Source organism: Oculina patagonica, chromosome 5, assembly GCF_052425735.1.
Source record: "Oculina patagonica isolate OP01 chromosome 5, crgOcupat, whole genome shotgun sequence".
In the NCBI taxonomy this organism is placed as follows: Eukaryota; Metazoa; Cnidaria; class Anthozoa; order Scleractinia; family Oculinidae; genus Oculina; species Oculina patagonica.
The window spans coordinates 23,953,233-23,964,428 of NC_135762.1; the positions used below are offsets into that span (position 1 = coordinate 23,953,233).

The 11,196-nt window shown below is 38.4% G+C and overlaps 2 protein-coding genes across 2 annotated transcripts; both read left to right on the plus strand.

Moving 5' to 3' along the window:
• Positions 1 to 875: 875 nt before the first annotated feature.
• LOC144653423 (protein Wnt-2b-A-like) lies at positions 876 to 4,804 on the plus strand. The gene is made up of 4 exons (XM_078513413.1): positions 876 to 1,637; positions 1,835 to 2,067; positions 2,400 to 2,665; positions 3,950 to 4,804. The coding sequence occupies exons 1-4, from the start codon at positions 1,528 to 1,530 to the stop codon at positions 4,604 to 4,606; spliced, it is 1,266 nt and encodes a 421-aa protein (XP_078369539.1). The 5' UTR covers positions 876 to 1,527; the 3' UTR covers positions 4,607 to 4,804.
• Positions 4,805 to 7,945: 3,141 nt separating this feature from the next.
• LOC144654773 (uncharacterized) lies at positions 7,946 to 10,124 on the plus strand. The gene has a single exon (XM_078514998.1). It carries the CDS (start codon positions 7,965 to 7,967, stop codon positions 8,916 to 8,918), a length of 954 nt encoding a protein of 317 aa, XP_078371124.1. The 5' UTR covers positions 7,946 to 7,964; the 3' UTR covers positions 8,919 to 10,124.
• The last annotated feature ends 1,072 nt before the right edge of the window (positions 10,125 to 11,196 follow it).

An 11,196-nucleotide genomic window follows, 5' to 3' on the forward strand; every position in this document is an offset into this window, starting at 1 on the left:
GAGTCTTCAATTCAGAAATTTTTCGAATGCACAAAAATTCACTGTTGACACATTTGGTATGAAAATGAACGCCATGAATATGAATAATAGATATTTAAGTCAAAGATCACATTGTAATTAACGTCAGCTTTTTTGAAAAAGATGAATTATTACACAATTAGGAAAATGTGTATTTATGATAATTTCACTTTTTCAGACCAACCTTATAACCTTTATTCATTCGACGTTTTGTCTAAAAAAAAGTAAAGGGAATTTTGGAAGACACACAACGAAAATGAGTTCAGTAAGGAAGTCGTGTATTGTTAGAGACGGGTGAACGAAGATTGGCCATGAGGATGCATAGAATCTGAAATGAAATCTTCAAGAACCTAAGCGGGCAGTTTATGTCTTTTTAAGAAAGTTAAGATGTTGTTATTAGTTTAATTCATGCTTCTCACTTTTTCCTCCCAAACGGCAGTTTTAATAGTCTAATCTTCTAGTCCAAACAGAGCTGTCAACGGTAGCGTGCAAGCCCGTTGATGGAAGAGAAGGGAAGTTGACCAGTATAGAGCTGCTATATTGATCAGTCGGAATGTCAAAGAAATTCTTTAAATTCAAAGCTCTTGAGCATAAGAAGAGACACTGCACTTTAATGGGTTTCTGTAACTGATCGTGGACCCCCTTGAAAGTTACGAAAATTGATTTTGATAAACAATGTATCTTTCTCGGTTGAAAGAAACGTCTTTAACTGTCAAAACGCGATAACAAAGCACATATCTCCATGATTAGTGTGAAACTGTTACAATATTTTGATGTCACTCCAAAATACTGCCAGTAAATTCAAATAAATTTCTATGTTTTCGTTTGATTTTCTAGAATAACTTTTTTCTAAATGAGCTTTGAGAGAAACTGTATTTTTGTTTAGGCTTTCGTCTGGCGTTCTTTGCTAAAGTTAATTAGAAAAAGCATCACTGAAAAGCATTTGCTTTTAGTTGAAGTGAACACAACATTTTTAATTGCTACATCTTATTTACCTACAGCCTAAGTAATCCTTTTAAACGAAGAGAGCAACAAAGAGTGAATTCACAGAAGTATTAATTTTGGAACGAGTCCAGTGTTAAGAATATTTGTGAACGCACCACTTAGTTTAATGAGCTGCAGTTAATGTCAGTTCCTTTGAGAAGAGTGAATAATTACACAACTGGGCGTGCCTTGACACTTACAGAACAACCTCATAACCTCATAAGTTATTTCACAACTTCTGCTTAGAAAATCAGGCTTATTAAAAATACGAAGCTATTTTCACCAAAACTGAACCGAGTTACTTAAAGTATAGAGCGAAAGTGAGTGTAATTAACGGCTAGCCAGGAGCCGAGCGTATAAACAACACAGGCGCGAGTGTGTGACGAAATTACGAGGATTTCGTTTAATGCGCCTCGGGGCGTTCCTATGTAACGATATTATATATTTCATAATTTATTTATCTCAGACAACAGCTTTAATAGCAAAAACTCTGAACTATGCGGGGCTCAGTTAAGTCTTGCATGCATGCCGGATGAAATAATAGCTACAGAGACGTTCAAAATGAAGATCTCGACTGTTTGGCTATTTGCTCTCGTTTTGTCTTCATTCTCGATCTTATCTACAGCTCATTGGTGGTAAGTTGCTTTAAAAATTTTCTTTGTAGAGGCTCTACAAGAAAATTTCTCAAAACTTTCACTCTGTCTACAGTTCGACGCAATAATTGTTCAAAAATATCAGTCAGGGCAATGTTTAATTTACTTGCGGGAGTGAAAAAGCTTTTAAGCAAGACTTTTCAAGTTGTTTGTTTGTTTATTTGTCGATATCAATATAGGTTTATGTCAGAGGTGTTTGCCTTGGGTGCCAAAATAATGTGCAATCACGACATAGCTGGCCTAGTTAACTTTCAACGACAACTTTGCCGAGAGAATCCTGATGTCATGGTTAGCATTGGAAAAGGTGCAAAGCTTGGTGTGGAGGAATGCCAGTATCAGTTGAAAGACCAAAGATGGAATTGTTCCACGGTGCAACAAGATGTAAGCGTGTTTGGAAAAGTCATGAAGAAAGGTATAAAACAATTTAACCAAAACTAACCTTCCTATTGAAATTATAACTTTTAATGAGTATATGCACCTTTATAACCCTAAAGGCTTTTATTTATTCCATAAAAACTCCACAAAAATTGCTCCTAAAGTAAAAGAAAAGTTTTTGAGTCAAGTCGCTTTACAATCATGACGAGTAACATTTAGAATTTGACATGGCTTCAAAGAATTTCAGAGGCTACAAGGCGATTCTTTCAAAAAGAGAGCCCGTGACAAAAACAGTTTCAGATAAAATCTTTCCTCTTTTTCTGCTTAAGTGTTGTCTAAATGTGCCATTATCTGTTTTTTTTTTTACAGCAAGCCGCGAAAGTGCTTTTGTCTACGCGATAACTTCAGCTGGAGTTGTACACGAAGTGACTCGAGGCTGTAGTCGCGGCGAACTCAAAGCCTGTGCATGTGACACAAATTACAAGGGAACAAGCGAAAAAGGTTTCGAGTGGGGAGGATGTAGCGACAACATCGCTTATGGCCTGAGAATTGCAAAATTATTTGTGGATTCTGGAGAAAAAGAGAGGGACGCCCGCGCAAAGATGAATCTTCACAACAATTTGGCGGGAAGGAGGGTAAGTTGATCGGAACATTTCCTTATGTTTAAAAGTTTCTTTTGACGTCGTATTTTATTATGGATGCTTAAAATTCATTTATTTAAAGTCATTATTTTTAGTAGCTACTTAATTTAGCGATTTCATGCCAAAACGTTAATTTAAGTACTCGCAAATTAAAATAGCTTACAAATTTCGCAGAGATCACGAAAATTGAACAAAACGCCGAGTATGTATACATTGCAAAACTTAGCCTACGTGTAGAAATTTCATTCTTGGCGAAAGAAAAATCGCTAAATTTAGTTGCCACTTAAAATAGTAACCTTAAAGGTATTTGTTCGTGTCTTTTGCCCTAAAGGCTTCTGAGACAAATTGAGATTTTGGCGACTGAGCTTTTTCTTGTCCCAGCTAGCCGGAGTCTAAACATCAGAAATAAATAGATAAATGAATAAATAAATAAAAATATTTTTCACTTAATGTGATGAATTCGCAATTACATTAGGCAAAGAGGATTTCTGATTTCTTTACGGAAGTGACGTCAAAATGGGGAATAACGTAAACATCATGATTTTAAGATGGCTCTTAACAGTTTACTAGATCTTTCCGTCGTTGGCATTTTATTTGGCTGTTTCCCCAATAATTTTGACCGCAAATATATTTAAGCAAAACATTGTAAAGGTCTTGAAATGAACATAATGATAGCTCTATGATGTCAAAATTAATTTCCTTGGCAACGCTATTAGAGGTCAAACGGCAAAGCTTCTTTTATTTGTGTCATATTTCTTTAAATTTCAACAATACGTTAGGCGTTTTAGGTTTTTAGATGAAGGTCTTTAGATACACCTTATTGCAATAACGTTGTCATAGAAAAAAGAAAAAAAAGAAAATAGGAATTAATTAGCGTAGTTTCATAATTGATAGCATTTACAGAAAACTCACGAGTTTTTATCTGCACACTTTTTAGTCCACTTTTTTTATGCTGTAACAAGATAAATTGATTCGAATTTTGAGGCAATTTGAGTCAATTTGTACGAGTAAATTTCATGCATGCGCTTAATTAATTGCTTTTTGACTTTTTCCTTTTTTCTATGACAATCTTATTGCAATTTTAGCGTTGTGGATTTTTAGATTAAGTTTTTAAAAAAAGATATATTGATAACTTTTAGACACGCGTTCGCGTTTAAACGAGAACTTATGTGCTCCTAGGTGTTACGTGTCTAAATAAAATTTGATTTGATTTGATTTTTGTAATTGTTTTTTGCTTTGCCATGGCTAAAAAGAGACATGAAATTGAATTTATTTCAGGCAGTAAGAAGTCACACAATCCTGAACTGTATGTGTCATGGCGTTTCCGGTGCATGTCTTGTAAAAACGTGCTGGATCACTATGGCTTCCTTCAGTACTGTAGGTAGCTACCTCCGCGAAAAATACCACAATGGTGTATTAGTCACTGTCGATCAGAAGGGCAACGAACTCGTGGTGGCTGACGGGAAGTATCTATCAAGGCCTGCACGTGACGATCTCGTGTTCTTAGAGGAATCCCCGGATTATTGCGTTTTTAACTCGAACACAGGCTCGCTGGGCACTACGGGAAGAATTTGTCTAAACTTAAACAAGACCGCTTCTTTCCACGGGACCTGCGGGATTCTGTGCTGCAACCGCGGGTTCAACACGATTCAAATCGAGGAGGAATACAAATGCCGGTGCAAGCTTGATTGGTGTTGTGATGTGAAGTGTAAAACTTGCAAAAGAACAGTCGAGAAGCACGTGTGCAAATCGCCGTTTGAGGAATATATGTCTGCAAGTAACAACACGTTTTCTGAAATGTTTGTGAAGACCATTGACAGTTATGACCAAAATAGACCTCGCAGCAAGTCAGGAAAAAAAGCGAAGAAGATTAAAAAGAGGAGTAAAAATAAGAAGCGAAGTAAATTAGGTGACGACCTCAAGGAAGAAGACTAAAAAGCTGGAAATCGTTAAAACAGAGGACAAACAGCTGAAATTACATGAAGTAGCAAAACAACACTACGCGTTAAGGCAGTCCCCATAGATTCGTTTTTGTAGAATTGTTGTAAAGAAAGAAAGCGGACATGCCCATAAATAAATTTCCATTTTATAAGACTGTAAGTAGCATTTTTATTTTATGACATTAAATGTTCAATTCAATTAAAGAAGTGAGCATTGTATGTGCTCTAAGGCGCTGTCAACAATGTTTACTTACTTACTTACCTACTTACTTACTTACCTACCTACCTACCTACCCACACACCTACCTATCTACTTACCTACCTACCTACCCACCCACCCACCTATCTACCTACCTACCTACCCACCCACCTACATACCTACCTACCTACCTACCTACCCATTCACCTACCTACCTACTTACCTTCCTACCTACCCACCCACCCACCTACCTACCTACCTACCTACCCACTCACCTACATACCTACCTACCTACCTACCTACCTACCTACCTACCTACGTACCCACCAACCCAACCACCCACCCACCGACCCACCTACCTACCTACCTACCTACCTACTTACTTACTTACTTAATTTTAAGTACTTGCTTGCTTGCTTGCTTCCTTCCTTATTACTTGCTTGCCTACCGACTGACTGACTGACCGACCAACTGACTTGCCTGCTTGCTTCTTTCCTTACTTTCTTAGGCCTCTTTAAGGTTCTTTGGGAGAGAGATACATAAAGCGGGTATTGGACGATGGGGAGGAAGAAAGGAAAAGAAAGCAAGCCTCAGATTTTCGCCTCTCCTCCTTCCCACTGTACCCCAAGCGCGCTCTTTTTTTAAAGTTTTCAGGCTCAGTTCTCCGCTATCAGTAACTTAACACATTCAGTCGAAATTGCACCGGTTGTTAAGATTTCTTAACTATCAGTTTAAAAAATCCATTTTCAGTCAGCGATAAAAATCTTTCGTATAAACCCCATCCGGACCACTTGCCTAGAGGGTACAGAGTTGACCATGCTGACAAAATCCTTTACAAGTAGCGAGAGAAACTGCACTTGAAGCAGCGCATGTTTATTTGTAATTTCTTAACTGCCCGATTATGCAAAGAAACGAGTAATTTGGACAGTTTCACATGCGACAGTTAAACGTGATGGGACTACATGCTTTTAAATTAAAAAATCCTCGGATTCAAATTTTTATCCCACAATAAGTTTCAAATTGGACAGCTTCTAGTCCTATGGCACGAATTTTATATTTGGCTCCATTTAAAGGAGCTACGCCATGAGGATTTCGCAGATTTTTGGTCTAAACTGTTTATGAAATTAGTGGTACGCAACTTAACCCATTAAAAATTGTCATCTTTGAACATCTAAAGGAAAATATAACCTTAGTTTGCGGATGGAATCAAGCTACGGCTATAAATATCTTTTTTTCAAGAAGAGGAAGCGCGGAAACAACTTGAAAAGCTAAGCCTCAATTTTTCAAGTTGCAATCCATTTCCATCCGAGCCATCTGCAGCCAAAGATGCTCGTTTACAGTTTCAGTACTCTAGAGCAGTTTTCAATTGAGTGTCGTAAAACCAAAACCAAAGTAATTACTCTGGCCAATCACAAAGGACACAGACAATCCAGTGAACCAATCAAAACTCGAAGCAAATACAAGTAGCCGGCACGAAGCGCGGGAAAACGTGCGCGAGCGAGTCACGATTGGTTTTGGTTTTAGTTCTGATTGGCTGAGAAAGTGGCGCGAGATTTTTAAGCCAATCACAAAGCGTAGTAATGCAAAACCAAAGCAAACGCAAGTGAAAACCGCTCTAATATAGCAATTTTAAAAATCCGTGACAATGCCCCTCTAACTAAATGTTTTATCCTTCAAACTGTTGGCGTCCAGAAAACAAGACGGCTGTCGGTTGAGGATTGGGAGGGGCACTGTTTTGGAAAGCGGTCCCAGGAAGGTCAACAGTAACCTTATAGCCACTGGAAGCCTGGGTCAGGATGTGAATTGAATTTCTGGCTGGCTGCCTGGCTAGGGAGTGGGCATTTAGGAATTTTTTTATAATTTCAGGCTTTGCATAGAACTGTTCAAAATATTAGGGTGACTGGATTTGGAAACATAGAGGAAAACCCACAAATGTATTTTAGTTTTTAAATAATTAAATGAATTAATTCCTCCATGTTTATCGGATTATTGTAATAGAAATCGCACCGTTCACTCTTACAAGACAAGACAAAGGAACGACATTCACTTAAAGACTCCTAAATTAACGCTAGGAAAAAAACACGTTTAGATACTCAGGTGCGTTTTATTTACCTGCATCAATAAAAGAAGCTATATCGCCTACCACTTTTAAGAACCTCCTTAGACTTCGCTTTAGCCATTAGTTTTTTTTATCAATATACTTACGTTACTTGGTTTCCATGTTTTGTATATTTTTAAAATAATTATGTTCCATTTGTATTTTTAAGCGCTCTTTTTAATTATAACTTTTATTATGTAGTCTAAATTTAAGCAGGGCCCCTTTTGATACCAGCCAAGTGCTGATAGGGCCGCCCTGCCTAATAAAGTTTGACTTGACTTGACTAACTGACTTTTAGCTGACTTTTAGATACGATTCTCATCTGTCATTATTTACAGCTGAGCTAAGTTTCTTTGAGGCCAGCGATAGGGTAGGTTTGATTGACAGTTTTTAGGCTTTAGACCAGGCTATTATGGTCTTCGATCACCCCACAGAGGGAGGGTAGGAGGTACGCGATTTAACCGAATGGTAATCTGGGTATTCATTAGAATTTTGCATCATCTACAAGTTTGTATTTCATGCATGAAGGATTTGTTTAGTCGAGAGCAGTACTGAGCGTTCGTTTTGCACGGCTTTAAGGTTTCACAAGATTTTGCTGAAATTAAGATTGACTGTAGAAAGCATGTCAAAATAAACAGAAATCTTAGAAATCACGTTTTTTGTGTTGTTATGTTTCATTAGTATTCAGCATGTGTTTCAGTTCCATAATTCTACCTATTTCACGTTATGGCTTATTAGTAACGTTTCTAGCTGACAAATGGTTTAGAAATAGTTGCATTTTAAGCGTATAACACAGAATCGAAATTGCTCTTGTTTTATGAAAATAAATGATAATTATTCCGGCATGATTCAAGCGGGCCGATTAGCTGTTTTGACTCAATTCATACGTGGACGTGTCATGCAGTGGAACAGGAAAAAGAAAGTGATTGACGTAATACTCCAAATATGGTAGCGTTCATCAAGTGTATGAGTCAGCAATTAACATCACGAGTCATTTGGATAGAAATTCATCAGTTAAGCTTGGCTTCCTTGTTTACAGAGAAAACCTTCCTGAAAATGTCTAATTTGGATTTGTTAAGCGCTGGATTTACAGCAATTTTCGGTAAACACTGGCAACATCCACAGAGAAATGGGAAGCCGTTTTCTGTGCATAATCTTTTTGCACAAACGTACATTATGGGGCCACCACTGGAGTCAGTCGACTCTCGTCAACTATTCGATGTGTTTGTCAGAGTCTTAACTGGAGAATTCATAGCTATTCCGATGGCGGAGGTGTACACAATTGCCCAAGTCAAAGCTGCAATTAAAATGAAGAGGTATGAATCGGATCCGCCTATCTCAGAGATATGTCTGTTTGACATGAAAACAGGGACCCCAATGGAAGATACGTTAACTTTGAGCGATTATGGAATTAACGATCATGGTGCACGCATTAATATGGTGTTGAAGTTACGCGGAGGAGGCGACATGTCATGCCATACTCCGCGTCCGTACAGGCTAGAAACAGATGAGCTAGATCCAAGGTACGATTACGACTTCAGTAAAGTCCAAGATGATGGCAAAACGTACATGAGAGGGGGGTTTGTGTACCGACGACCGTATGGTTGGAAACGATTAGCGATTAAAGTTGTTGGCAGGTACGAGAACGACGAGTGGTTAGGTCCCAATGGCATACGTACGGAACAAGCGTCCGGAGAATGGCCAGTTTCCTACCATGGTACCAACATCATGCGCGCTAATCAGATTACAAAAAAGGGCTTTAAGCCTGGTCCGAGAGCTTTGTATGGTAAAGGCATCTACACTAGCCCCAGCCTTGAAATGGTGGAGAAGCTTTATGCACAGGAATTTACCCATGAGGGAAAATCTTACAAAATTGTTTTGCAGAATCGTGTAAACCCTAATCGTCTCCAAGTCATTAACGCCTCACAAACAGGAGTTGGAGCTGATTACTGGTTGTCACAGAGTGGAAATGACGTGCGCCCGTATGGTGTGCTTATCCGCAAGGTTTGAGCCCTTCCAAGTGTTATCTATAACTGACTTTGCCGTAGCAAACCGTGAATTGTAGGAAGAAAAAAACAATTAGTTAACGTTCATTGCATGGATATCTTATGAAGAATTCTTGTAACATATTAATGTGCATGCATAAGGATGAAGAACCGGCTATAGTTATGTGAGCACTGTATAGTTGTAGTTTCTGGTTGAGCTTGTGAAATTATTGTGTGTAGCTAGCAACCCGTCAGTGGCGTGTCTGCTACGATTGTTTCTGTTGTAACTGAAATGATAAGGTATTGTTATTGTTGTTGATAGTTGACGATGTAACAGGTAGTCACTAGTTGTACAAGGCACGTTTACTCAACCAGACGAGACTTGTCCACGTATAGAACGTGTATTTTGAAGAGGCTTTCCAAGGGGTTTAAGCGAGGAGCGACGCGGCCCTGAATCTCGGCAAGGCCGAAATTTTTAAATAATACGACAGCGACACCATAACCGCTAAAAACATGACAGCGGGATTATTGAATGTTGTGCATTAAAAATAGCTAAAAGTTGGCAAATAGAGATACGTTATATACCCCACGAATGTGACTCAGGATGCAGGAAATAGGCAAAATCAAAACTGCATTTTAGTGCTGACTTTGCTCCGAACTGACTTTTAGCTGATAAGACTCGATTCTTAATTGTCATTATTTACAACTGAGCTAAGTTGCATTGAGGCCAGTGATAGATTAGGTGTGTTTGGCAATTTGGCTTTCAACCAGGCTTCTGTGGCCTTCGATAACCCCACAGGGGGAGGGGAGGGGATACGCGACTTAATCGACTAGTAGTCTAGGTACCGTATTTATTCGATTAAGTGCCCAACCTCGAATAAGCGCCCACCCTGTAGGTTGGAAAAGTTTATAAGCGCCCAGCCTCGAATAAGCGCCCACCTCCATCCCCTAAAAATGAAGTTCACGAGAGCAGTAGAATGAAGCGAGTGAAATTGAATAAGTACAACCAAGAGACTACCCCGAAGACCGAGCATTTTTAAATTTTTAATTTTTAACTCTTAACTGCAATTTTTATCTTTCACCTACTTTTATGATAAAATTTTATATTCTATTGTAATTTATTGATTTATTTATTTATTAATGTATGTAGTACGATTCTTCAGTTTTTCTTCTTCTTAGAATTTAAGTGTAAATATTTTAACTTTAAATAGCTTAGATATATAATAATGTAAATAGTGTCCACAATTAGTTTTTTTTTTAAGCTAAATACTTCAGACACTTTAATAAAGTATTTCATTCATTCATTCTTTCTTAGTAATTTACAGAAACTTTCAGTGATCAGTTAAAATTCAGCTTTGGTACACCTTCACGTTCTGTTATTATTTACTGATTTTTGCAAAACAAGCGTACTACTTGCTAAAAATGGTGAAAATTTAATAAGCGCCCAGCCTCGAATAAGCGTCCACTCTCGAGGTCCAAAAATTTAATAAGCGCCCAAGGCACTTAATCGAGTAAATACGGTATTCATTAGATTTTTGCACAATCTACAAGTTTGTATTTCAAGCATGAAGCATTTTTTTCAGCTCTCTGATGTAAATTTACATGAAAGTATGGCCAATAAAACGGGTGCCATATAAGCACACACGAAAAAGACTCGACAGTTACCGTTCGCCAACTGGGCAGAATAATGCGAAGTTATACAAAGGGTGTTTCTCTGCCCAAAGGAGGCATCATTCAGAGCTGTTTGGAACTGGCGTGGTAATACTCTTTCCCCAGGGGCTCCTCGCTTGCGCTTCAACTTTTCTTCTCCGATTTTTTTTACTGCCGTTTCGACTTTCCCTTGCCCTGACTAACTGCTTCTGGGTCTCCAAGGACGGGATTTATCAGGCAGATGAAGAAGTTATGTCTTAATTATTTACGTTCCAATTAAAATGAAATCCCTGCGGCTGCTAGACAAATAGCGAAGCGCGCGACGTTTTAAAATAGAATTCAAATAATTATACCCCACGAGGCTCAGACAACATCGGCGTGTTTTGAGAGAAATAGGGGGAGTCTAGGCGAAGTTTTCGTTTCAAAAAAGTGTTTTAGGGACACCGAAAATGTTTTAGGAAAATCGTCCGCCATTCCGGTTTGTTTGTCGTCTGAGTTATGACGTCATTAGCGTGCTTCGCCATTTGAGCCCAACTTGTTTGAGCCCAACTTGCCTTGTTTGAGCCTAACTTGCCAACGATAAAGTCATCTGCAAAGGTCTTTAAGTACAAGACAATATCGACAAAAACAACAAAACTAGTACACGATGAAGA